Below are 27,851 nucleotides of genomic sequence, written 5' to 3'. Positions count from 1 at the left end.
CATTGACTTCCATTCATTTCTACAGCCTAAACCTTACCTTTACCCTTTTCCTAACCCTAACCCTATTATACCTCACCCTAACCCTATCCAAAACTCAAGTCATACCTTAGCCCTAACTCTGACCCCTGACCCGAAAACAGGGTTTCCCCGTGTGGGGACCAGGCTCCGGTCCCCAAAAGGAGCAATTGGTCCCCACAATGTAGTATATGTCAGGAAAATTGTCCCCACAAGGTATTACAAACAAACGCAGACACACACACATGCACGCACACGCACACACTCATTTCTCAGTGCAATCCAGAGTCTCCAATTAACCTAACATTCATGTTTCTGGACTGTGGGAAGAAACCAGAGTAACCGCAGAAACTATGAGAAAGCACACTGAATGTGTTAGAAACTCAATTATGAAAAGCTGTACGTTCAAACTGCTTCTACATGTGGACACATTAATTGTATCTACATGCAGAGTGCGAGTCAAAGCAACAAACATTTCCTACAAAAATCTAGCTGTATATCTTCACTGATCTCAGTCATGTGCAGCAGCTGTTTACAAGCAACATCTACATGCTGGTCCTTTTATTAAACATTTAATTAAAAATGTTTTAATGAATTTGGTATTTTGTAGTGAAAAGCTTTGCCTTGTTGGAGAGTTTATAAAAATACATTAAAAATTTAAGGACTTATAAAGGAAAAACAAAAAGGATCTGTTGCATCTTTGATTTGAACAAATGATCATATTTTAGTACTTGTATATGTTTCGTTTACATAAATGTTAATATCAAAATGATTTAAAAAGATACCCAATGAATTAAAGCAAACAAAGGCTTGAGTGAAATATTTCAAACTCTTATTTTTTTCCCCCCAGTATTAATGATTATGGCTTTGAAGTGAAGAAAACCCAAATCTCAGTGCCTCAAAAAATTTGACAATCACATATTGCGATTTAAGCATAGATGTTAGGTTTCTTAAAAGTATGTACATTTCTCTTCACTCAATACCTGGTTGAACTTCCTCTTGCATTAATCACTACATCCGTGACATTGAGGCGATCAGCCTGTGGTACTGCGTAGTTGTAATGGAAGCCCAGATTTCTTTGATTTCTGCCTTCTGGTCATCTGCCCGGTTGGATCTGGTGTCTTTCATCTACCTCTTGACAAGAGCCCATATATTTTCTTTGAGGTTCAGGTCAGGTGTGTTTGCTGGCCAATCAAAAACAGGCACACCGTGGTCACTGAACCAGATTTGTTATGTTTGGCAGTGTGGGCACATGCCAAGTCTTGATAGAAAATAAAATAAGCATTTCCATACAGCTTGTCAGCAGAAGGAAGCATGAAATGCTCTTGAATTTCATGGTAGACAGCTGCATTCAGAAAACACAGTGAACCAACACCAGCTGATGACACTGTACCTCAAACCATCTCTGACTAGAAGCTTCACAATAGAGTTAAAACAATGTGGCTTCTGTGCTTCTCCACTCTTCCTCCAGACTCTGGAACATTTGTTTCCAAATGAATTTCAGAATTTACTACAATGGGACTCTGGACCATTGCGAAGCAGTTCAGTTCCTTTTCTCCTTAGCCCCAGTGAGATGTATCTGATGTTCTCTCTGGTTTAAGAGTGACTTAACTGCGACATTTGCTGCTCATGTCTCGTTGTTCTGTGTGATGGCACTTGATGCGATAACTCCTCTGTCCACTCCTTGACAAACTCCCTCAAGTTCTAAATTGATTTTGCTTGACAATCCTCTCAAATTGGAAGTTTGCCTTGTTGCTGGCACACCTTTTCCTATCACGCTTCTTCCTTCCACTCAATTTTCTATTAAAAATGCTTTGATACAGAACTTTGCAAATAACTAGCTTCTTCAGCAATTACCTTTTGTGACTTATTCTCTTTTTGAACGAGTGGAAGACTGTCTTTTGGACATCTGTCAATCAAGTCAGCGGTCTTCCCCATGAAAAACACTGTTAGTTATATCTCTGTTCTATGGCTGGATTTGTGTCTAATTAAATATGTCTCCTGGGTGGCACCCTAATGCAATTAATAGGTTTTCCTAACAATTAAATTACTGGATTAATATACTGAATACTCATGATTAAACGCTGAAAAAAGTTGTATTCTGTCTTTATTCGTGGCTCTTTAAAGAAATCACCTTCGCGATCACAGTCAGGGATCATACCAAAACTTAGCTTCTCTAAAAAACTTAAAACCTTTAGTGAATAATCAAAGAGTTGAATTAAAAAACTCACAACTTTTTATTGAAACTCTTCGGCACAGACACATGAGCTGAAGTTTAGTTCCTACAGCGACTCACCGCTCCTCCCATCTCTTCCAGTGGTTTGCTCCTCTCTCCAGCTGATCGGCCCAGCGTCCCCAGTGGCTCTGTCCGTCGTCGGCTTTGACGGGCCCTGACACCCACTGAGACTGGATTAATTTTACGTGTTCACAAGCCGCTCGTGTCGGCAGAGCTACTCATTTTCGGCTGAAACTCTTAATAATTACTCCGACCCAAGTAGGGAGTTTTAAAGCCGGGGCTAGCTGAGCGCAAACAGGAGGCCTTCACTCCATCCACGGATTCACCTGCTTGTCACGGAGGTCCGATATGGGGGACACCGGGAGCGAGGGTAGCAAGGGTCCAAGCAACGTCAACGTTTTACCCCCGCGCTGCCCGTGCGGGTTCTGGGGGTAAGCCAGAAAATTTCCTCAAATATATTTCTTTACAATGTATCTTTCTTTCCCAACTGTTAGCAAAGTCGACTGCTACTAGCATTAGCAACTCTAACAGAGATGAGCTGCCGTTCTTGTCATTACCCCCCTCCTCATTGTTTTGTAGCATTAGCTTCTAGCTAACAGCAGCTGGCCTTAGTAACGTTAGCTTGTGAAGGTAGACAGTAGGGTAAGTGTGCGACAAGTCCTACATGTAATGTTTCAGGTGGGACAGCGTTAATACAGTGGGAACTAGTTAACACACGGTGTTCATGTAGCAAACGGTGAACCCACTGGAAGGCTGTCAAGCAGACCATGAGTGAAAACACAGCAGTGTTCCATTTTTTCAACAAAAAAATAATAATAAACATAATTCCGTCTTGGCACATATTTTTACATTTATTTCTCAAAAACGAAAAAGAGCTTATATTTGCATATTTTTGTTGAATGTTTATTAATCCAGTATTAACACCTGTTGGGGACATTTTTTTTTTCTACAGGTCCTCTCAGGCTAATTCAGGTTGGACGGGGAGTGTCAGTAGACGGCCATTTTTAGGTCTTCCCAGAGATGTTAAATTGGATTTAGGTGTAGTCTTTGGCTGAGCCACTCACAGACATTCATAGACTGCTCCTAAAGTCACGCCTTTGTTATCTTAACTGTGGGGTTGAAAGATGAATTGTTGAAATAGTCTCAGTCCCAGGGCAAAGTGGTGCAGGATTTCATGATTTTTTTTCTGTGATCATGCTGTATCTCATGTGGACGAGTTGCCCAGTTCATCCCTGGTGCAGGACACTGCCACCACTATGCTTCACAGGATGTGGTGGTTGCCAGTGTCTTTTTTTCTCTCAAACATAAACTTGGAATCGAGGTTCTTTTTTGGCCTTATCAGACCAGATAATAATTTTCATCCTGATCTGACTTCCTTAAAGTTGTTCTTGGCAATTTTCAGGTTAGCTGCAATATTTTCATGAGGAGTGGCCTCTTTCTGGCAACTACCAATCAATCAACTACCGCATGATTGTTAGCCTTTGCTGATGGTTCTCTTATCCCCACAAAGGAAATTGTGGAGCTTATTGGACCATTGGAGTTTTGGTCAACTTTCTAACCAAAGCTTTCTTCCCCATTTAGTCTGTGTGGTCAGACGGCCAGACTTAGGAAGGCTCTTTATGGCTCCAGACTTCTTCCTTTTCTGATAAATGTAGACCGTGGTGGTTTTCGGAGCATTCATTGCTGTTGAAATATATTTGTATCCTTCCTCAAACCTTTGGCTCCATAAAATATACTTTCTTAGGGCTTCCAAAAATTCTTTTTAGGTTTTATTGCTTGGTATTTGATCTGATATGTTGTGAGACTATAGAGAGATGTTTGCACCTTTTGAAATAATGTTAATTAACCAAATGAATTTTATTCCATCAATATCTCAAGTCTTAAAGGGAATTATAAATAAATAATAATGGTTACTATTATTATTATTATTATATGCACTATTGTATTTAAATATTATACATTTAAAAATTACTCTTGGTATTTTGAGTTATTATTGGAGACATCTGAAGATGATTAGTCAAAATGCAGTGACCTCATTCATAATTTTATACCTTTCAATTTGATTTTTTTTTTTCTTCCCCAAGCAAGGAAAGCGTGGGATTATTTACCAAATTAGGTCATTTAGGGTATGTGAGGATATTAATTCAGAGATTCATTTTAAAATTCTATTCTAAAAAAGACCAGGTCCCTTTGACAACCTTCTTCAGCGTAAAAGGAAGTAAATAAGTTTATTTTGGGTGCGTTTACTTTATCAGTGGAGATTCTCAAACCTTTAACCCACACTAGCATGTAAGTACTTGCTATTGAAGAGATAAAACGTGGAGAAAAAGGGTATCCACGGACCTACTGATACTAGCATCCAGGTTATGGATGCCTGAATTGAAATTGTGTTAATTATTAACAGTTTGACAAAGTTTAACAAAACAGTATCTTGCATATTGTAGAGCAGGGATCCTCAAATCCAGGCCTCACTATTTGTTGTCCTGCAATTTTTAGTGTCGTCTTTGGTGAAACACACCTGAATCAAATGGTTGAATCACCTCCTCAGTATGCGGTCAAGTTCTCCAGAGTCCTGCTAATGACCTCATTATTTGACTCAGGTGTGTTGAAGCAGAGAAGCACATAAAAGTTGTAGGATACCAGCCTGGATTTGAAGACCCCAGCTATAGAGCTTGGCTGCTCAAGTTCATACCTCAAGAGCTACCTGAATGAAAAAGCTGAATTCCCTCATCAGTATGTCCTTCAGCTCGCTCTGCAGTTACCTGGTAACAAGCCATCCATGTAGTTCAGATGTGTCGGAGAAAGGATGCATCTAAAGTTCCAGGATAGTAGTTCTCAAAGATTGGACTTGGACAACTGTTGTTGCAAGCAGTGCAAATACTAAAAATGTATTTAAAACTAAGTTAAAAACATTATATTGCTCTGAACGTATTGTTCGACTTTAGAATTGAGCCCCGCTTCCAAACTGCTGTAAAAAAGTAAAAATGTTGCTCCAAAATGAGTTGGTGTTTAAATTTTTTACTTGAACAGTGTGCAGTATGATGCAACCCTCAACTCAGAAAACTGCAATTTATAAAATTATGTCAAGGCACTACACGGAATCTTAATCAGTTATATTCACATGAAGATAAATACATTTAAAGTCTGTCATGTGTTTTTCCAACTGCTTCAGTCTAATACAGTTAGATTAAGTATATTGAAACATATAAAAGGCCCAGTTCCAAAGAGTTTTCTTGCTAAGTAACATAATACAAGTGCAGACAGTTTGACTGCCTTGATATTTTTTTTTAGGTTGGTTGACATTCTGAGATTTAATTTCTCTCATGTGGTAGAGAGGTATACTTTTCCAACATTCATTCTAGCCACATCACTTCTGTGGCAGGTAGTTTGACATTCTTTCGTCCAACTGGAATGCATTTCCCCTACAACCGAAACAAAAAGTCGTGAGCCAGTACTTCTGTAAGTATTTGGTGGAAGTGAAGAATTTGTCCTCATTAGGCAGACAAAAGAGTTGGGTGGTCAGAATCAAGAGTTTTGCAGACACAGCCAGTGAGCATGGGAACTTTGGAAAATATGAAGGCTAAGCTGAATGTTCATCATTATTTCTGAATATGGCACCAAAGTGCTAGGTTCTTCAGACTGCTGTTACTGTTTGAGAAACATGCAGGTCGCTTGAGTAGCTGTCAGAAGGATTATTGCAAGTGGGCAATGAACGAGAGATGAATGGGATTTCTAGTAATGCCATGTAATCTGCTTTTAATGCTGAAGACGTAAAACAGATGTTCCTTATTGTAGATTACTGTCTAAAATGAGGGAACTCATTATTCAGCTTGCCTGCCTTAACGTTTGACTTCCCCATTAGTGCCGTTTTGTCAAACTCTTACTCACTCAAGGTCGCCATGTATAGCTGTAGCTGGTCATCTAAGAATTAAGTCATAACTTAAAACTGATCATTTTAGGTACACTTCAGTGCTGATTAGAAATTTATGAACTCATTGTAAAATAGGTGGGTTTATATTAGGATTTTTAATTGGATTTGATTCAATAATTGTTTTTAGGAAGTGTGGCGTAAATATTTTATATAAAAATATATTTAATGTGAGTAATAGTAATAATAAAGTTGACTATTTTTCTATCTGCTTGATTGTGATGGAGTTATTCTCTGTTTAATAGCGCTGTGATTAAGTGAGCATACATAAGAAACACAAAAACTCTCGTAAACTGGCTCTAGTCAAGATAATCAGTTTAATGTTCATCTAATAGCTCTAATGCACCTCCCAGCTGTTAAGTCATTATCCATCATAAACCAAATATATAGAAATAAATCTGACTTTAACCAACACCAGATGATAATCCTTCACTAATTTCTCCTAATGTTTAGAAATCTTTTTTTTTTTTTTTTCATTCATTTTGGTTTTTCCAGCTTGGAGAAAAAGCAGACAGAATGGCAGCTGGGTGTGTTTTCTTTCATCTGGTTTCCTTTTAGAGAGGAGAATTTTGCATTTTTCTCAAGTTGTAAAATTAATGCTTGTTGTAAATTATTTAGAGCAATCTTACATTAAGCTTTTGGCTAGGTAGTGAACTAAAAGGTGCTGTGCTCTATGCTGAAGCTACTTTGTCTCTGCATTCTCAGTAGAAAGCGTCCAAACCACAGGAATGGCGTTGCTGAAAAATGTTGCAGGTTTGAAACTGTGACGTTAAACTGTTGTATACTTTGACCAAAGGTGTCAACCTAATTTTTCTGTCTGCAGAAAATGGCGCACAATTAATGCTGCAGTCTGGCATTAAATTTCCTAATTATTGTTCATTTTTGTGGAAACTGTAAAAAGGAATAATTTTACACTGCAAATGTGGCACAGTAGTACATTATTTATGGTCTCATCTTCCCTTGTGACTTAAATCCAGCTTAGTTCCTGTATGTGATAGACCATCACTCTAAATAATTTAGTCTCCTTCACAGGTGACACAATGTCCTTGGTAGGTATTTTAGAAGGTTTTTGTTAGATCTTTTAGTTTTAATTGTATCAGTACCACCTTAACAGAATCAGACTTCCTCAAACATTAACAATTTTAACCCAGTTTTGTGTCACTTAAACTGGAGATGACAGAATCTTTACTAATTAGGTATTCTTGTTAGCACTGGGCCAGTGGTGAAACGCAGGTTTTCTGCACTCTTTTCAGACTTTATTTAGGCTTCAGCATATTTCTCACCTGTCTTCATTCCAATCTTTCTTAATGAAACTGTGGTTTGATTGCCTTTCATTTGCAGGACTAATAGAACGATGGGGGTTATATGCTCTCTACATGCATGAGATTTAGGGTTCATCCTAGTTTCTCGTTTCCTCTTTTCTGTTTCAAACTCAAGACTATACATACTTAGAAAATGCCAGCCATCCCCTCTGGTTGACTGCAGCTGACCCTACTTTTAGAAACGAGGACAAAGGTGTGCAACGAAGCGCCCAAAATAAATAGAATGTGACTGATAGCAGCGACCGTCACACTTTGTGCACAGACAGTCAGGACGACGGCCGGAGAGGAAATGAGAAGAGCCTTCACAGGAGGAAGCTAGAGCTATCTGTTGAAAGAGCTGCGCTACTGAAACCATCAAGGCTTCGCCGCTCCACTCTGTAACAATAGCTATTTTATTTCTAAGATCTGTTTTAAGATGAGAAGGAAGAGCCTTGTCTTGGGGACTGTAAGAAACACATTTAGGGCTCTAGAAAACTAAAATGCATTTGTTGTTCATGAACAGGTCAGGTTATTTGAGGTTTTTCATTAACAGTTGTTGCAAAAGCAACAATCAAATTGTTTAAACAATTGTTAAGTGAGCTGTCTGCCTTGCCAAAACTGTGTCCTAGGTGTCTTTTGATTTTATTTGGAACATAATTGATAATTCCAGACATTTGCTGCTTCTAAGGAAGTAAGTAATGGGATTTTAGGAGTAAAGTTTTAATTAAATGTTGAAATAACTGCTGATTAGAGATTCCATAATGAAAGTATTGCGCCTAGTTTTCCAAGTTTCTGTTTTTATAAAACAAATAATCTTAAATAATTCTCTTTCACTTTAAAAATAATATAAAAAAAGCATATAAGATTATTATTTTTTTCTGTTGATGATTCCTATTGGGGGTACAGAGTCTTAAAAAGATAACATTAATTATTATTAGCTTTGCTAACTATAAACTTCATACTCTGTATATTCCCGAAGAAATGTAGACTTTTACCTTAATTTAGAGATTTTCAAAAGGCCTCCCGCATTTTCAAATCCAGCATGTTCCATCACAGAGAAAAGTTGGATGTGAAAAAGTTTTAAACTCTGATGTAACTTTGCTGTAATAACTTCAGCCTTCCTGTTATCTCATAAAATCTTGCTCTCCTGTAAGCTGAATACTGAACCTGTCTAGGAAATAAATACTAATTTTACTTAATTTTTGTATTTCAGTTCTACTTCTTACTTTGTTACTGTTTTGTATTTTATTTTATTAACCCACCAAGACTCCATTGTCTTCTCTGGCCTTTTTGTTATTATTTTATTTAGTTAATTTCTTGTTTTGGCCATGGTTTCAATGAGCTGCTGGACATTTTACATTCCGGTCTTGAAGAGAGAGACTGCCTGTTGTTGCAAAACAGACGTTGGTTAACGACTTGATCAATTAGACTTGCTATCTTCCATAAAACTGAATCCTAGCCCTCAGGTGTTTGTTTATTTTTCCCTTTTAACCACTGAAGATGTCATTAACAAAGTGTTCTGTAATCCCCCCAGGTCGAGCAAAACTAAGAATCTCTGCTCTAAATGTTTCGCAGGTAAGTTACTCTCATCTATCAATTTGTGCCTGGTACATTCTACCTCTTACTGTATTAAATGAGGAGTACACCAAGTCGAGTTAATGCTACTTGTCTCTAAGTAAATAAATTTCCCATTTTAGAAAGTGGTGAGCAGTTTTGGTTGAATATTTTTATGCGGTCTTCTAAATAGCTTTGTTACGAGTTTACACAGGAAAACAAGCTGATTGGACTGTATTGTATTAACGATGCCTGTAAAATATGTTTTTACAGTTTTCACAGATACTGCTATATAAGCTTTTATAATGTGCATTTATGGTTTTATTGTATTCATTTTATGTATTGTGCATTGATTGCTGCGTATTTTGTTGAATGTACTTTTCCTGTGAAGCACTTGGTGACCACTGTCTGGGCAAATGTCATAAAATGTAACTTTTACTCACGCATATAGGGTAGTAAATATGTGAAGAAGAAAAAATCTACTGCAGGATTAAAAGGTCTCAAGTATTTCTTCATAAAATGCTCAATAAAATAAAAGGCTAGTTTTTAAAACATAATCTCAAGATGTCATTTGACTGACTAATTAAAAAGTGTTTTTTCTGATTACTAAAACTTGGTCATTAGTATGTCCAAAAATTACATATTGGTATAAAAGAATATTCATATTTATGCATCTCAGGGTATTTTATCTCCGGAACCTTTTAATTTCACCTTGCTCAAGTTATAATCACATGCCAGAGAGTCTTGGCTCTTAACCTAAAATCTGTTCAGTTCTGTTCTTCATCCAACGATGCATTGCTGTGCCACACATATTTGAAACATTGCCCTGTTAATTTCGAAAACATGAAAGTTCTTTTGGAATAAGTAGACTGGGACAAGAAGAAAACGCATTTCAACCTGCCAATTTCTTCTTAGACACTGAGAAGAAACAGCCAAACGAAGATTGTGCCCCAAAGACCTCTTCAAGCACCAGCAGCAGTCAAACGGACATCTTCTGTACTGAAACAAACAGCATTAGTCAGTCGCTGATGTCAAGATCCAACATTTCAGAAGAACCTTCGCCAGGAGAGACTGGAGTGGCATCTGTTCATATTCAGAATGGTAAGACCAAAGATTTTGTTTTTAATTTTTTCCTGGAATATGCTGCTTTTTATTACAGTTTGTAATATGGTTTTCTGAGACATAAGGATAAGACTGGACAAAGATGGGTATGTCAAAAACACAAATTTATTGAGTCAGATGGTGAAAACTCTCTCCCTGACCACAGATGGAAAACGAGCTTTTCAGCACAAACTCATAAAAACATTTTTTGTTTGCTTGCTTGTTTTGTTTGAAATGTGCCAAAACCTGTGCTGCCGGCTTTTGTGGGAAAACAAAACCATATTGTGAATGTACAGGAACCAGTCAGGATCTGTTCAGACCGATGCCAAAGCAGCATCTCTTCCTTTCCAGTGTTGATTCTGGTTTTAGCTCAGAGATCCACTTCATTCGGTTCCTGCTAGGAAAATGTCTCTAAGCATATAGACACCACAGAAAATCAATTTCTATCAAAACACCTTGAAAACACTCATCTTACTTTAATAACCACAATTACTACAAATGGCACAACATTCCAATCTGGATTGCTAAGACTCTTGTACTCTTAAGTCTTCAAACATTTTCATCCTCTTAATTGCTCCTGGTTCGTCAGAAGAAAAAAAAAGAAAAAAAAATCCTTACATAGTTATTATCCTCCTATCTTTATCCCAGAAGAGCATTATGCTTTCGGGTGTACTACTGGACTGTACTCCTCCCGCTGCTCTGCCCCCTTTGCAGATAACCTTGGGCGAGTGTACTTCCATTCTCCTGACATCTTTTTGTTCATCATTTTGGTTTAAATTATAACTAGTGTCAAAATCTAACCTATCTAAAATGCACAAAGCATCGACAGAGGTGCATAATGGTGATATAAGCCGTTTAAAGAGAACTAAAGCACCCAAACTGAGTTAAAATACACAATTTTAAATTTTATTGAACGGAATCTGTATTGTAGAATTTAATTGATTGCTATGTCTGCCGAAGAAGCAAGTTCCACTTGTCCTTATAGACACTAACAGAGTGATAGTAAAGGATGTCTTCTCAGAAGCAAAAGTCCAAATAGGACACCTACAATTGCCCTGGCATCCGTCATCCCTATAGTATGACAAGTTTATTTGTAGAGGTCTATTTGGCACAGGTGAAAAAAAGTAGCAAAGTAGCAGTAGTAAAATTGATGTGTGGAACTTAAAAAAAACATCTCAATAACCTTGTCAACTGTGAAATAACTGCAGGAGTAATTTTGACCATATATTAGATTAATGCAATACATTGCAAATATAAATTTCTGTTGAAGCTAGTTTATTAATCTGCTTAGCTTCACAAATTATATCAGTTTATGTGATTAAAAAAGTTGTTTTTTTCATTGCCATTAACTTGTTTCAGTGTCACTGTTGTTTTTCTCTCTGGTATGTGTGTGTAATTGTTGGGTTCCTTAGAACAAGGAGTCAATTATGTAAAAGGTTCACTGAAAGGTTAAAATTTTCTGAGATTTAAAACTGGAATAGCAGATTATAGATTGTATAAAAATATTTTGTAGAGCTCTTATAGAAAGTTGTTGTTTTTTTTTAACCATCCGTGGATTGGCTTCAATCTGCTCACGGGAGGCTGTAGCATCTTTTGTTAGCTATCCATCATAGCTGGTGTGAAAAAACAAAACACCTCACAGCTTAAATAATGGATTCCACACTGGAGAGTCACGGTCTTTTTAGCTGGTACTGTGTGGAAAATGGTACAAGAGTATCCATGGGCAAAATGTCTGTTAGCCTTTGTTTATGCTGCTTTCTGATTTTAAACTGAGCTTTTCAGTGTAACCCAGTAGTGCACCCATCTGTCTCTGCTTCATTTGAATCTTTATAATGTAGTGAAATATCTCTGTTCTATTAATAATTTAGAAACCCAGACAGAAGAAAACGGTGATCTAAGACAGCAAAACTGAGTCTTAAGAGGGAGGAAATAATATCATCACATTCAGTTGTTTTTTTTAAATTGTTGCCCTTTCTTATTTTTGCTCCCATTTTGCTTGTATTGTCTGTTTTTCAGGACTATCCAACACAGATACTGTCTTGGCTTCACTTTCCACCCCCACAAAGCGCTCATACGAATCTGGTATGCCTTGGTTCTGTTATGTCTTTTACCACTCGCTTGTTCTTTTCACTTACACAGCTGATTTTTGAGAGCCCAGCAGGATCAAAGGCATTGGATAGACCCAAAAGAGATTTGTTTTATTCCTGGGAGTATTCTGAAGGGAAGGATACGTGGATCATGCAGAATGGGCAAACAAAAGCTAACTACTTGTTTGCTAGTGTGGGCAAAGACACTTGGAACAGTAGCCAGGATGTACAACACAGACAGACATAAAGTGACACAAACTACAATGGCTCTCAAAAGTGTGCACCACCTGTTGAGAAATATGAAAATTATTCCATAATCATTTTGAAACCTATTCTAAATATTATATGACAAATATTCTATATAAACAGATTTATGAGGTAAAAATGCAAAATCACTCCAGTTTTCTGGAGCTCACACCTCCCATTAGTCATTGTGATTAAAGCTGTAAAGTTCAGCTGTAGGAATAGGAGCCTTTTGAATTTGCTCGTTTGCATCCTTTCGCTAAACTCAGAAGGGAGAGGAAGTAAAGGAACTTCTTGTACAATTTCCTCAGTCTAGAGAAGGGTACAAAATATTCCACAGCATTTTATACACACCATATTACAAGGAAAAAAATGGGACATTACAAAATTAGACATTTCTGACAAGAAAAGAAGACTTAAACTGAACAAGAGAAGTTGACAATAACATTGAAGGAAATGCAAGAATTTCCAAAAAGAGCTGGTTATCTGAATGTAACAACAGCCTATATTCTTATTTTTCTTTACCTTACAAATATGTAATTCCTTTCCCCAAAGAGCAAATGACTAAACATTCCCAAAGCCCTGAGGGAGAATGTAAGCTAAGTTTGAACTTTTGACATACAATTTTGTAATGTTTGTTTGGCAGAAAACAACACTGAACTTCACCAGAAGAACACCGTGCCAGCTCTGAAAGATGATGGTGGTAGCGTCATGCTCTGGGGTTACTTTGTTTTCTCTTTTGTCTCGGTGGAGGAGGCTACTATAGTTCCATATACCAGTCTGTTTTGGCACAAGGCTTCCTGTCTTCAAGAAAGCTAAAAAAAAAAAAAACAATTAAAATATTTTCTAGCTACACAGTTGGCACAAGGATACATCCAAGCTGACCAAACGGTGACTTCAAAAGAGGACAAGGGAGGTCACAACTGGATAGATTTGTAAAACTTCAGTAAACTTCAATCGGATGTGCACTAAATTGGAATCAAAGTTGCTTTAGCAAAGTATTAGTTCAAAAGTGTGCAAAGTTACGCAACCATTTCACCATTGCATTTTATTTTTGCCCAAATAAGTTTATGTATTCAGTTAAATTGCACAGGATAAAAGTCACGTGTGTGGGTTACATTACCAAAGTGTGGAGACTTTTGAGAGCCACTGTAAGTTACAGGCAAAACAACGTGACATGATCTAAGACAGCTGTGAAGTAAGTAGGCAAGTCTCTCCCCGCTGTGTGTGAATGTGCTGATCTCCTGTCTAAAGTTACAGAGTCATGTGAGTGTTGGGGTTAAACACACATTCACGTGTTACATCATTTCAGGCCTGTATGTATTGATGTTTAAAACCTGCACTTGTACTGTTTTTGCACATTTCTTTATTGTGTGTGATCCAAATAAATCAAAGCTGTTTAGCCTAACTTTGACTCTAATTTAAATTACTTGTAAGATTGCTTTAACCCATATAGATTAACAGCAACATACAAGGATAGTGAGGCTAAGGGAGAAAGGATGCCATTTTTCACAGCTTGAAGCTGCACATGTACAGACTCACACACTCGCATATATAGGGGATCGATGAGACAGGCTAGTGGGACGGGGAGGGGGATGTCTGACTGCACTGCATGGCCTAGTTCTCAGAGATTTATTGAGTGCTGATCTGCATTTTGGCAGGGCTGGGGAAAAAGTCTGCTGGATTGATGAGAAAAGCTGAGTTGAAATTCTAGCCAACCAGCGGAAGCTTGCTACAGGCTCCTACTGTCCCTCATGTCGGGCATGTAATCTAAAACAGGAGACCTATTAATCTTACTTTCTCCCTCCTTCTTCATAGTTTTTTTTTTTTTTTTGACACCAAACCAGCATTTTGCCCTCTTTCAGTAGTAAATAGTTGTTAATTCATCTTTAAACCATTTTAGATTGGATAACAACCTTCAAATATGTTAATCTCTTCCAGAAAACAGGTCAATCTTTACTTGTTTTGGTCATCATGCAGCTTTTTTATGTGCTTCAACTTTTAAAACTGCAGCGGGGAGTTTTGAGAAAACCATAAGCTTAGCCTGAAAATTTGAACAAGCACACTCCCTCCGCCATTTCCTCTGCTACGCTGCAGCTCCTCCCCCGCAGCGGAGCTTGTCAAGATTGTAAGAAGTTCTATTTTTCTGTAATATTAAGTTGTTTCTCTGCCACCAATTATTCATTTTTTTCATAAATTATTTGTCTCACTGTCAGGACATAATGACAGTTTTAACAAATTTTTCAGCAGCTTTAAACCTAACTATACATAATCAATATTAGCTGTAAATGTGACCAAGAACTCATGGAAATGCAGTTAACCGTAATTTTTTTTTGCAATTGTTTATTTTGTGCTATCTTGTTTACTTTATCTGTGCACATTTTCCTGTGTCTTAAGCCTCAGAGTCAGAAAGTGACTCTTCACCAGAGAAGCGAGCAAGGGTGGCTGAGGTCCCAGAGGGTGAGGAGTGTTCATCGTCGTCATCATCATTGTCATCTTCGCCATTTTCTTCTCGCAGCGGCTCTAAACAGCGGAGCCGCAAACGTTGCCATCGCTGCCAAACTAAACTGGAGCTGGTACAGCAGGAACTGGGCTCCTGTCGCTGTGGTATGATGACATTATCAGTAATATGATCCATCTAGGTACATTCGTAGTTGAACACACTGATTAACACATTTATCAAGCGCATACAGGATCAGTATGAATGTGTCTTTTTTTTTTTTTTGTACCTTTGCAGCAAGTGATTTGAATGACATATTGAAACTAGAATTATGGGATTTCTGGCTAATTGTCAGGATTAAAATTCCTTTGGAACAGAAACAAAAATGAGTCAATACTCAAACTGAAAGGGAAAGGTTGAAAATTATAGTTAAAAAGCTTTCTGGATTTCTAAATGAGTAAAATAAGATTATAAATTAGACTTTTTTAGCATTTAAAGTTAGATATGTTTTTAAAAATTTGGAATACCACTTAAATTGATAAGATGTTTGCTTTGACTTTACCTGAAGTACAGATAAATATTTCTGAGCAATCTTAACATAGAGAGCTCATTTAGGTAAAAGGTCAAATCCAAAGTGTGTGTGCGTACTACAGCATTGATTATTACCTGCCTTAAAGATTGAAAAATACTTTAACGTCATCTGGCTCAAAGTTTTAATTACGGATTAGAAAATTTGCAGAAGAGCAATTCAGCTTTGGCTCTGCCATTAGTTTTTGTGCTTTTGTTGGCCTATAGGGACCACTGCAGAGAGCTTGAATGTTTCTCATTGCAAATAAAACATAAGCCAATTACCACAAGCCCTAATGCAGTTTAAACCAATACTTGGCTTCCTAATCAACTTGTTTGCATACAAATTAAAGTACTTCAAAAGTCAAAGCTCTTTGCTATTTAATATCAGTCTCCTTATACCAGTGCATTAATATCTAAAGTGGAAATTGACTTCTCCCCTTTTTTTCCCAGTGCATTGGTCATCAATTCCTAGTAGTTTAATGCTTACTGTGAAAACATGGCTTTTAGGAAACCAAAAGGGGAAATGGTGGCAATTATAGTAATTTCGACTGTTGCCGTCATTTCAGATTATTTTGCTAATGGTCCTGGCAGAATGTGCTGCTGTTTGTAAGCCAAGAGGATCTGAAAATGAGTTGAAAGCATGAATGCATTTCAGATTGTAAATTGGGGAGAAAAGAATCCGCCAGCAGAGAAAGTGATCCAGTGTTGTCACACTCTGTAGGCATCTGCTCGATTCGCTTTGCCTCTAATATTAATCTTTCTAAGTATTAGTATGACATAAGGGAAGGGCTCTGGTATTAAACTGCTAATTAACTCATTAGTTTTGACATTAGAGGCAAAAAAAAAACCCAGGAACAAAATCATTCTGAATCACATTGCTCTCGGAATATTATGCAATTACAGACTTACGGGTCCAGAAGCAGTAACTTGAGTCAATTTAAATTAGTGGAATAAAAATGTAGTTAGGAAAAAACTTGAATCCCACCTTTTTTTTTTTCCGCTATTCAGGTTCTTCATATTTGGACAGAAATAATTACCTGATCAGTTCAGGGTATTTAAGGAAGATTAAGTGAATACAGGCGCATCTTTATCATTTAGAAAAGCTGTGATTTTCCTTTTAGTGTTTCTATTCAAACAATTAAACCTCTACTTAACAGAGTGAACACAAAGAAGGAGATGCATTACAAGTATCTGATGTGAAAACCCAATTTCTTAAGCAAAATTATTGTATAGTGGGGCAATTCAAACAAATACATTTTGGATACAGAAATGCTTTGTGGCCATGTTCGTACAGATGACTTTGACAGTTGTTCATCAGATATTTTAGTCGTTTACACACACTGCAAAAAGAAAGCCACAAAGATCATTGCTGAAAAATTACTGTAACCTAACCTATTTATAGAAAGTGGTGTGGAAGGAAAAAGTTTGGTTGATAAAGATGCAATAGCAATTAAAATAAACTACCATTTAATGAAAGGGTTCCTGTACTTAAAATTTACACAATGTGTTTTAAGCAACAGCAAAGGTAGTAAAGGTTAGTAATGCATTTTATGTAGCTTGAGTCAGTGTCAGTAGGGTTTGGTTGTGGCTTAGTCAGTGCTCCGTTGTGTTGCGTTCAGAGGTCAAAGGTGACAGACACAATGCCTTTTAATTTGGCTTTTTTTTGATTGTTTCTTCTAAGTTAAATATTTAAGTAAACCCAAATCTAACGCTGTATAATGTTTAAAAACTTGACCTTTGTTGACATGTTTCATCAAAATGAGAAAAGTTACTTCATTTATAATGAGCTCACTAATACTTTCAAAAGGTTTAATTAACCAGCAGAGCTTAGAATACCAAAAGAGCTTGGTGGCTATTTTTGCTTGTGTGGCTTCTGATTGGAGGAAAATTATGTCCCATTGTTGCCCAACTTTCCGCCTGCTATTCCCTTCCTTTATGCAGTCGTCATACGGGTTTTAATTGCGTTGCAGCCAGATGTCAAACTGGGCTTTTAATCACCATTTATTGAATGGCTGCAGTGTTAAAATGTGTATTAATTAAGTAATTTCTGACGAATAGAGCCAACAATAATTTCTGATCGTTTTGAGCATACCATATCGGCAGGATTTATTGCTACAGCAGAGTCTGTGAGGAAGACGATTGTTCTCTGCTGAATAGAATCAGAATAGGAAACGGAAAGCAGAACTATTTAAAGTCAAATCCAGTTTAAAATGGTCTGTTGTTTGTGGTATGTTTTACATGCTCAGTTGTTATTTTATTTTTTATTTTTTGATGCAGTAAATTAAATGACCTTCTCCCTCTCATACCAATGTCCCCTCCCTTACTGTCCAGGCTTCGTCTTCTGCATGCTCCACCGTCTTCCTGAGCAACACGATTGTCTCTTTGACCACCAGGGGCGCGGCCGTCAGGAGGCTGTGCTCAAGATGGTCAAGCTGGACCGTAAAGTGGGCCGCTCATGCCAGCGCATCGGGGAGGAGTGTTCATGAGCAGCAATTCTCCCCAGAGGAGCCTCGGCTTTCAGACGGAGTCTCAGCACTAACGGGGATATGATTTTTCTCCTCCTCTTTAATTCTTCAGGGTTTTTCACAAGTTGTTTTTTTTTTTTTGTTTTGTTTTTTTGGATACAAACCTGAATTTGGTCCATTTTAAAATTGGCTTGCTCTTCAGTTCTCCCCTGCTCCTCTTGGTCTTATCATATCCCTTTTGCTAAGATGCCTGTTGCAAGTAAAATACATTCAATAAGAGGAACATTTTAGAGAAGAGAAATTATAATTTTTTTTTTGATGAGCTCTTGACTACAAATCTATGAATGGTGTGAAAGTATATAAAGGGATGTCAAGATGAAATAGCTCTTATGTTTGTGTTGGAAACCAGACTGTACTCTTTACCTCAGAAAAAAAGAAAAAAAAAAGAATGATTAGGAGGAGAAAAAGGAGAAAGAATTGGTCATACTTCTTGCACACTTTGGCTTTGGCGCTGTTTCTAGACTGCTCTTTACCTCAGAATCCAGACCAGAGCATCTTTGTACCCTGCGCCAAGAATGGACTTTGTGAGGCTAGCTAGTTAGCCAGCCTCGGTTCAAGTCACGTCTAACCCACACTGACCATCCAGCTCTTACAACCCTGACCCCTTCAGAAAGACAAACCGCTATTAATCACCCACCTCAGGATCTCCGGCGCTCACCCTGCCCTCGCACTCCCACCAGCTCGCTTTATTTTCCTCTGCTCTGCAGAAAACCATTTAACCATTTGTTTCCACATTGTTTAAAACTGAAGGTGCTTCTGCCACAGTAGACTAAAAGAAAGAAAAGTTTCTGGACACTGACGGTCTATAATCAGGACCTGCACTGTGCCGGATGTGGACACATGGGGACAGCAAACTCCTTGCTCTTGGATTATGTAGATTTCAGTGTTGGGAAGGGGCTATGTTTTGTTTTTTGTTTTTTTCCAATCTGCTTATCCTCTCCTTATCTTTCACATGTAAGCATTTCTTCAAATCCATGCTCTTTAATCAACAAGTATGAGGCTTTTGTGTGCTTGTTGTATGTAAAATTGAAAAAGGCTGGTTATAAGGACATACGAGACGATGTGCTAATGAGGAACCTGGAAGGCTTGCACCCTTACGTATTGAAGAATTTTGGTAAGTGGTGGGTTCCTGTTTTGGAGTCTTGTTTAATCAGGTCTTGCACATCATGTTTTAGCTCTTCACTGCCGGCTAGTTTCCGTGCCAGCATTGAAGTGATATATCTTTGAGTTTCTCTCCGTTAACCAGTATATTAATATTCCTCAATACAAGATTTGATTTTCATTCAGCAGGATCATCACATGCACCTTCCTCCTATTTTCCACATCTTTCATTATATCATTCGGTTTGTTTGTTCTCTTTCCTCCTCCTTGGTTTGGTGTAACTGAGGAAACCGAACTATGGCGAGCAAAGTGTTTGAAATAATTGGCTACAGTTGCCTTCGACATCTCTTCTTGGGGGACTGTGGAAAGAATGACAAGGAAATAAATGAATCTTGTGTATCCTAAAGAAAACCTTGTTTAACCTCTTTTACTTTTTGGACTTAAGCATTTGGTTGTGATGTGCTTAAAAATGAGAAAATGAATGTTAAAGATTATAGATATATAAATATATATATATGTTTCTTTTGCGTTACTTTTCTGCTTCCACTTTCCTGTTATTTTACTGATTTAAAAATAAACTGGGTTAGACAAAAACTGGTCATCTCTGGTGTACTTGCTTCCAAAGCATTCTATGTGGCGTAACGTATTTTAGGCAAATGTAAGACGTTGCAGGTTGAGTCTTCTTGCAACGTGCCGGTTCCCTGGAGTGTTCTAATATTCTGCTGGTTTTTATAGAGTTATAAACGTCTGTTTACTGCTCACAGAGGGCTGCTATAAAGCTTCTCTAATTCACTTATCTTTGCTCGTGTTCGTGCTCATGTGTGGAAACCGTGTGCGTCAAAAGAGACTTTTAACTAAAGTTGCCCATGTTTGCTGCAATGGGCCTCTGAGGTAGGCTGCACTAATTAATGTTATGAAGAAAAAAAACATTTAGCAGTGATCAAAAGAGGTCCCTAAATGTTGGAGTTGGTCAGTTGCCAGTCGGAGTGTAATCTCTTTTTCTTCCTGTTATGCTCTGCTGAGTTTAGAGCTGCAACGGTTCTAATTGGGAAGATTGTTTTTGCTGTCAAGGTTTTTGCCACATCTAACGTCTCAGTTGGATAAGTTGCCAGTCTCTTTTAATTTTTTCTAACAAAATAGAATCTGAAAAATATGAATTCAGATCAATGTAATAAAAAAATATATATATTGCATAACTATTTTGGTTATTGAGACTGTCAAAATGTAGAACCTATGTGACGAAAAGCTGAACACAGGTGCAGATCACTGAATGTTAATTTAAGAGATGTTAATTTATTAATGAAAATTGAAACAAACTATTGACACATTACACAGTTTTATATTCTTCAGATTTTTATTTCCATTAATTTTCAAAAGATTAGGCAGCAAAAAGCCGAGATTCAACTTGGAGAAGAATTAATAGTACAGAAATGTCAAGTCTGTTGAAAAGCGTTGAACAGTCGATGCACTGAAATTGTGATTAGGGCTCCTGTTAAAATAATTAATGTATTCATGCAGCGTGGCATGGAGGTTATCAGCCTGTAGCACTTTGGATGGCTTAATGAAGCCCAGGTTGTCTGCATAGTTACCCAATGTATCTGTAAAAATGAACTTGAAATGTACAATTAATGTCCTCTGATGAGCCATTCAGGCTCATTTTTGTGCACATACATGGATATCTAAAAGAATCATCGATTTATTTCTGCTACACTGAAGTGCTTCAAATCATCAAATACATTAAATGCAGTGTTCAAATTATATATATTTTTTATGTATTTAATGAAAAATACTTTTCAAACCAGTCTGGCTCATTGTACAAAAGTAGATGCTCCATAAACCTAACATCTCATCCATGGCCTCAGCAACTGCCATCATGTATTTGCATTAAGTGGCAATCGGTCATTTATCTCCCTGAGATGGTTCTACACCATTCTTAGTAGAACTGTGTTAATTCAGGCATGTTGCAGAGTATTTTTTTAACATTAATGGCTTATGATGTGGTTGTTGCGTAATGTCTCCTCTGTCACCAGTAAGCAGATGGACCTACAGGTGTCATATAGATCGTTGTGATGCAATGAGCATGATGGTTATAAATTGATAACTGTGACTTCCGGTCATTTCTGGATGATTTTACAGAATTGTGAAGTCCCAAGATAGCCTCAGGTTCTCACACCACCACAACCACGTTTAATTTCAGGTAAAATTTCTGAAATTCTGCTTTTCTTTTACACCAGATATGACGGGACACACACCCTACAAACAGTTCTTTCTAAATGGTCCACAGAACATTTTCCCAAACTTCTTGGGATCTTCAAGGTGTTTTGTTTTTGGCAAATGTAAGACAGATATTAATTTTTCTTTTTTTCCCCCCTTATAACTTTGCCCAGTCTTTCTGTGAATCAGAAAGAGGCTGTAAGAGAGACCTGCTGTGGTTCTAGGCTGTTTTATGACATCCTGGATGAGTTGTTGATGCACTCTTGGAGTAATTTTGGTTGGTCAGCTACTCCTGGACACAACCTCTGTTTCATGTTTATGGTTTTGCGTCATCTTCCAGACTCACAGATGTAAATGACCTTGTTTTTCACTTCTACTTGAATTTCTTTTAATAAAGAAAGGATTTTGAGACCTTTTATTCTACTTCGTGTTGCCAGGTTCTCATAAAGGGATTTTTTTTTGTTGTACTGTTATGGTAAATCTGAGTATGGATTGTGAAACATGTTTAATCACAATAAATTCATGATTTTACAGGGGAGTATCATTACCTCTTCACACAAAACCAGGTTTGGTTGTCATAGCTACTTTCTGGCTACTTTCTGTAATAAATGAAATCATAATTTCTAAAGCTTCTTTTTATTTACTCTGGCTATCTTTGACATTCAATTTTGTCTGAGCTGGAAAAAAAAAGCCAAAACATTTATAAGGGTGCAGATATATTTAGACAGCCCTGTGTTAACCGAGTTAGACTGAAATATCCCCTTTTATCATTTTAACAGTACCTCAAAAGAAGCGTAGATCTTAGATGCTTTTCACTCTTTTACTAGACCACAGTTTTATTAGTAATCTTTTAATCCTCCCTCAGGCTTTGCGAAGTCCTCACTTTGTCTCGGTTGTTACTGCCTTTCCTCCTCTTTGTGTTTAATGCTGTCTTGATTATATTCTGACACCCCGGCTGAAGAACGGTGCCAGAATCGGGTGGCAACAAGGAGCATGAGATCTGTATTTGCAGGAGGCTGCCTGGTGTTAGAGGGGGATTTGAGGGATAAGATGCAGTGGCCGGTGGTTAGTAATCTTCTTAGGGCTCGACAAACAAGAAAGCCTGCCATTCTATCTGCCTTGATTGGCTTCAATCAGCAATACACACCATCTGCGTATTGAACACTGCCTTGTTAAATGCTTTGTCTCAGGATTCTCTCTGTGCCCTTCGTTTTTAGACCGCAGTCTTTTTCGCTCGTCCTCAGACACACCGGTGCCACTTTCACTCAATAGGAGTGGGAAAAACCGCTGATTTTACTTTCTTGTAAACACAGAGGATGAAAGTAAACAATGATCTCACATGTACAGTAAAAGCAGTCACAGGTAACAATGCTGAAAGTAAGCAGTAGATCATTTTCACCCACCGTCTGGTGCATTACTGGCTGTTTTCTAGTCCGAGCTGGTCTTGTACAGTGTTGTGATAAGTTCACTTATTCTTATTAAATCTCATGAGCACTCAGCTCTGTGAAAGCATGTCTGTAATTACATCGTCCCCATTACACCCACTTGAAGCGAAGAATATGGTCGTCATTTGATAAGCTCATAAAGGACGCAGATGTGGAAAACTGCTGTCTGATTTCAATAATGCATTATGTGTACATTTCGATGTGATGCATTGTGAAGCTACAATGACGGCTAATTTCATCATTCGTTCTGAAACAGTTCAGACATACTGTACAACAGGCTATTGTTATGCTAAGTATTGGAGAAGAAGGAACAGTTTATTGTAAACATGATCTTTAACAAAATTTATGTGGTTTGGGGCTGAATTATGGATTTGGTAGTTAGCACACCTGTTACCTACCTATCCTGTCTGTCTCACTTTCACAACTAACCTCAATACATGCAGGCTTTCCAAAGCTGGAAAACTACATTCTGTGTATATCAAGCATAAATTAAAAGAGATTTGACTTTGGAATTGAGCTCTGTCTCTTTGAGAAGTTTCTGCTCTTTCTGACACTCTGCCACAGTTCCACCAGGTGTTTGCTAATTGCTGCTGCTGCTGCTAGTCTGTAGCAGCTGAGTGGAGGAGGCGCTGGTGAGGATCATTCTGTGAGAACGAAGCATGATTGCATCTGAAACACTGAATTCATTCAAAATTATGTGAGGAGTATTTCCAGTTTTGTTCTCAATACATGTAGGTAAGATACACTAGAATTTACATCCAATCGAATGACATAAATGTCTGTTTTTCCTTGTGAAAACATGTAATCAGCTTCTTTTGTTTTTGTGCAATTTCTTGACATAAATCTGTTTTGCTGTCGCAGCAGTCTTGGTAAGAAGAAGAAGAAGAAAAAAAACTGGGAAAAAAAAAACCACACCCATTTTGAGTTATTTGGTTAAACTTGTTTTTAAAATACTTACATTTTTAAAGATGGAACTAATTCTTTACAAGCTATTTAATTTAGTCTTTATGATAGTTTAATAAATGAAGGCAAAGCAGAACTTGGAACAGACCAGATAATTTTTATGATTAAAGCCTAAATTTTATTAAGGGTGTGCTTTCTTCATACCATTACTATATTTTGCACTACAATTTTAAGTATTAAACATTTTTAAGTAAACAAATTAGATACATTTGTTTTTCAGAAATGATAGTCATTTTTCATTGTTTTATCATCATTTCCTTCCTCATTTTCTGTTCTGAATGGAATAATATTACATTGAAATCTCTCTATTATATGAACAATTTTGTGCAAAACTGTGACAGACAGCTTGAGGATGAATTAGATTCTACTACCAATCGTGCTTTTCCCTGACCTAAAAATAGGGAGCAGGCTTTACTGATGTAATCAGTGTTGCTCTGTATTTAATTAATAAGATTCAAACGTAAGATAATTCTAGGATTTTTAGAAATGTTGGCAGTGCTGCTTTCTAAACTTTTTTATATACCTTCTTTTAATGTACCGTGTGATGAATTCTTAGCACACTCTACAGTGAATTAAAAAAAAGACAATAAACCTTTTATACATGATGGCTGACTCACTGTACTGCTTTATACAGTAAATGAGTGGGCAGCTCAGGCACAGCTTCTGATAAAGTTATGCAAACAACTGAATGCCCGTGGATGCTAAAGAGCTATAAATTCTCCATAAGTAATGGACAGGCAGGGGAAATTAAATTTCCATTAAGTTTCCAGAAACACAGCTGCAAATCATTGCAACAGCTTTAAATATGTGGGATGTGTACCTACAGCAACCCTTAGAAGTAATAGCATGGAAATGCATAGGGAAAAATCACTTTGCCCACAATTAACTATTTTGATCGAAAAAAAAAAAAAAATCCTCCAAAATTTGCTACATCATAGATCACCATCATGCATTATGATGCATGATGGTGATCATGCATCACCATCATGATGCATGATGGTGATGCAAAAAAGGTACATGACCTTTTTTGGCATGTACCAAAAAAGGTACAAAAATGTACCTTTTTTGTACCTCAAAAAAGGTATAAAAATGTACCTTTTTTGAGCCAAGGTACATTGTTTTAATTGAAAAAATCCAGAGGCACACCACCAACCAAAAATGTAAACAAAGATGCTCTGTAGCCGCCTATATTACATATATAGTGATTCTTATCAAAGTGTCTTGAATAGGAATCAAATAAACACAAAATTAATTTTTTATCATATTTTACAATTCTTTTTTCAAATTGCACTTAACATGTCCACTTCAAAAATACACCAGAACAGTGCCACAACACTGTCGTGTGTGATGCATGAATGTAGTAACATTCATACATATTTGCAGATAATCAATTCTTTTTCAAAAAATCTTTTAAGACCAATTACCGTATTTTCCGGACTATGAGCACACCATACTATAAACCGTACCTTCAAATTTTTTGAATCCCCCGGAAACTATATCAGCCGCACCGGGCTACAGGCCGCTGGTCATAGACATTAACGTATATGTCTAAGCCGCTGGTATCTCTGCCACTCTCGGTTTCCCATAAGGACCCAGCAGAGGGCAGCAGAGGGCTGCGTCCTAATAACTGCTGGATATATTAAAGACGCAGTTCTCTGTCTCCAAATCCGGTTTTGTTCACACCGAGTTTACGTGCAGCGGCTTTATTTCCCTCCTGTACTGCCAGATCGACACTCCTCAACTTAGAAGCTGCATCATATGAGTTTGAAAACATTTCTCCGTCGTGCCTGCTGCTAGCATGTGCTTGTTCCAAATGAAAATTAGCGTGTTCTCATTTGATTTCCAATTTTGACTTCCAATGATTCACTTCCTGCTAAAGAGCCCCCTGGTGGTTGAAGAAAAATCCACAGAAAAGTCGCATGGTTCAAAGTGTAGGAAAAAAGTAGCTGTTTATAATCCAGAATATACGGTAGTTGAAATTGGATAATTTCCACGGCACACCTGACGATCACTCACGGTACACTAGTGTGCCGCGGCACAGTGGTTGAAAAACACTGCATTACATGATAACTCTAGAGTGACTGTGAGTCAGCAAGCTCCAGGAAAACGAACCGCCCTGATTTTTTTTTTCTTTTTAAATCTTGTTGGTGAGTTGGAATATTTAAACTGTGAAGAAGAGCAAGGACAGTGGAGGGGCTCTGTGCTCTCTGATTGCACTTCCAGTTTAATATTCTTTGAGAGTTTCTCTTATATCAGGAGACATATAAGACATAATCCTCCTTCATACCATAGCTAATGACTCCAGTATCATCCATTACCATTTCAACCACCAAAAACTGACAGTATTCTACAGGGACTTCAAACAGGCCTGCTGCTGACATTTGGTCAGGTTTAAGAGGAAATTAGCTGCAATGGTGAAAGACTCAATCCCAATACAGCCATTACTGTCTGATTGACTTTTTCCCTCCTTGTGACCTTTAAGGAACAAGCTGACTACACACTTCTCCTCGGCTGCTGGCTGACTTCAACAGAAGTGATAGAATCTGACTTTAATGAAGACGTCTTGGATTTGTATTGAAGTTAGGAACAGTGATGGATGACAGAGATGGATGGAGCAAGAAATTCCTGTCTTGAATCAGATCCACTCAAAATTTCAAATCTGAAATAAATTCAGCTTCATTTTATTTACAAAATAAATTTGCTGCACGGTTGAATTTTCAGATGAAGTTCACAATGTCTTATGAGCAGATTTGAATCAGTTCTCTCAGTTGTGACTAATTCTTCGAACGCACTGTTGCATAGCCATCTTGCTTTTCAATACCGTTTACTGTTTATTTACAAAGAGACAATGCACTGTACAACATTTCATTGAGGAGAGGTGCACGGTAACAGGTTACAGCAAAAAATGCTAATTTCCACCTGAAGTCACTGGACAGGTTGATGTATTAAAATATGATTAACAGATCACGAATTGGTGAAAATCCAGTATAATAATTATTACATATATGCTTGATAATGCATTAGGTTTAGCAGTGCATGTATCTGTTCCTAGAACAGGCCTCTAGGAAAGCAGAGTTTTGAATAAATGTTTCGATTTATTACTTGACTTGAATTACTGCGCATGTCTCACTTTGTGATATCTGAGAATAAATCATTAAAAAAAAACCCACACAGGTAAGTTTTACTTGAATGTATTAGTTTCATTAAAATGTCTATGTTTTTTAAGCTGATAGACTGACAAGCAACCACACAATCAGCCACTATATTGACTGGTGATTTAAGACTTAAGCTCTGAAATGAACTTTGTGGTCTTCATAGAAAACTGCAATTGTTTTTTTTTTTCCGTCTTTTATTTGTGTCTGTGCTTTTTTTGTACTCATTGTTTTCACCACTGTGAGGTTAACGGTCTCGCATTTCATCCAGAAGCCAGCAACACTATATATTTTATCTCGTGGTAGATGGCTCTATTCATTTTAATATTCCTGTGTCATTCATTCTTCAAAATTTAATCTCCAAAGCAAGTCATTGCACCTAATATTGTCGCCAACATCATTTTCTTTTTTGAGGAGGAGTTATTGTTTGCTGTAGCCCTCTGGAAAGCCACTACTTTTCACCACTGTTTCATGTTTTTAATTTCTTCTGTATCATTTCTTTTTTTTTATCCCAACAAAAGGTAATTTCAGTGCAGAGGGATATCAAGATTCAGCAGCCAGAGGTAATCCTATACTTTCAGTCTGAGAGACGGTGCCAATGGAATATCATCTATGCTGTCTGAAGTTAACACAACAATAGGTGACTTGCAACAGAGCTAATTGAGAAAGTGGATGCCATCCCACATTAGTGTGTGCACTTTTTCCCAAAAACTATGTCCCTGTTTGTTAAATAACATTGAAGAACATGAAATACATTCAAAGTGGAAGTCTCAATACGTTCCCATACAACTTCACTTCATTTTACTTCACAATATATTTTTTTTCTGTTTGGAAGTTCTGTTCATGTACTAAATTTGGACATTGGTTTGTCTGTAGGCAGTAAGAATGAAATGGCGGCAGTTATGCAACACATTTAAAACATTTTCACTTGCATGAAAGTGTGTGATGAGTAATTGCAGACTTTGGATATTTATAG

At 37.4% G+C, this 27,851-nt stretch overlaps 1 protein-coding gene across 2 annotated transcripts; it reads left to right on the top strand.

Moving 5' to 3' along the window:
- The first annotated feature begins 2,338 nt into the window (after positions 1-2,338).
- Positions 2,339-19,695, top strand: LOC103142816 (AN1-type zinc finger protein 3-like). Of its 2 annotated transcripts, none has more exons than XM_016674813.1 (6): positions 2,339-2,682; positions 9,015-9,055; positions 9,950-10,135; positions 12,152-12,217; positions 14,863-14,925; positions 17,807-19,695. In XM_016674813.1, the coding sequence occupies exons 1-6, from the start codon at positions 2,600-2,602 to the stop codon at positions 17,959-17,961; spliced, it is 594 nt and encodes a 197-aa protein (XP_016530299.1). In that variant the 5' UTR covers positions 2,339-2,599; the 3' UTR covers positions 17,962-19,695. The 2 variants fall into 2 exon arrangements, with proteins under 2 accessions (XP_016530299.1, XP_007559121.1); XM_007559059.2 differs by having other exon boundaries at positions 2,343-2,682; positions 14,863-15,072.
- The last annotated feature ends 8,156 nt before the right edge of the window (positions 19,696-27,851 follow it).

This window comes from Poecilia formosa, unplaced genomic scaffold (assembly GCF_000485575.1).
Source record: "Poecilia formosa unplaced genomic scaffold, Poecilia_formosa-5.1.2 Scaffold102, whole genome shotgun sequence".
In the NCBI taxonomy this organism is placed as follows: domain Eukaryota; kingdom Metazoa; phylum Chordata; class Actinopteri; order Cyprinodontiformes; family Poeciliidae; genus Poecilia; species Poecilia formosa.
The sequence above is the reverse complement of the archived record's forward strand: the minus strand, read 5'-3'. Positions and strand labels throughout refer to the sequence as shown.

Excerpts from the sequence above, each read along its gene's own strand:
- LOC103142816 (XM_007559059.2), top strand. The coding sequence starts at position 2,600 with ATGGGGGACACCGGGAGCGAGGGTAGCAAGGGTCCAAGCAACGTCAAC. Across the intron at positions 9,056-9,949 it reads CTGCTCTAAATGTTTCGCAG|ACACTGAGAAGAAACAGCCA; the intron begins GTAAGTTACTCT and ends ATTTCTTCTTAG. Across the intron at positions 12,218-14,862 it reads AAAGCGCTCATACGAATCTG|CCTCAGAGTCAGAAAGTGAC; the intron begins GTATGCCTTGGT and ends CTGTGTCTTAAG.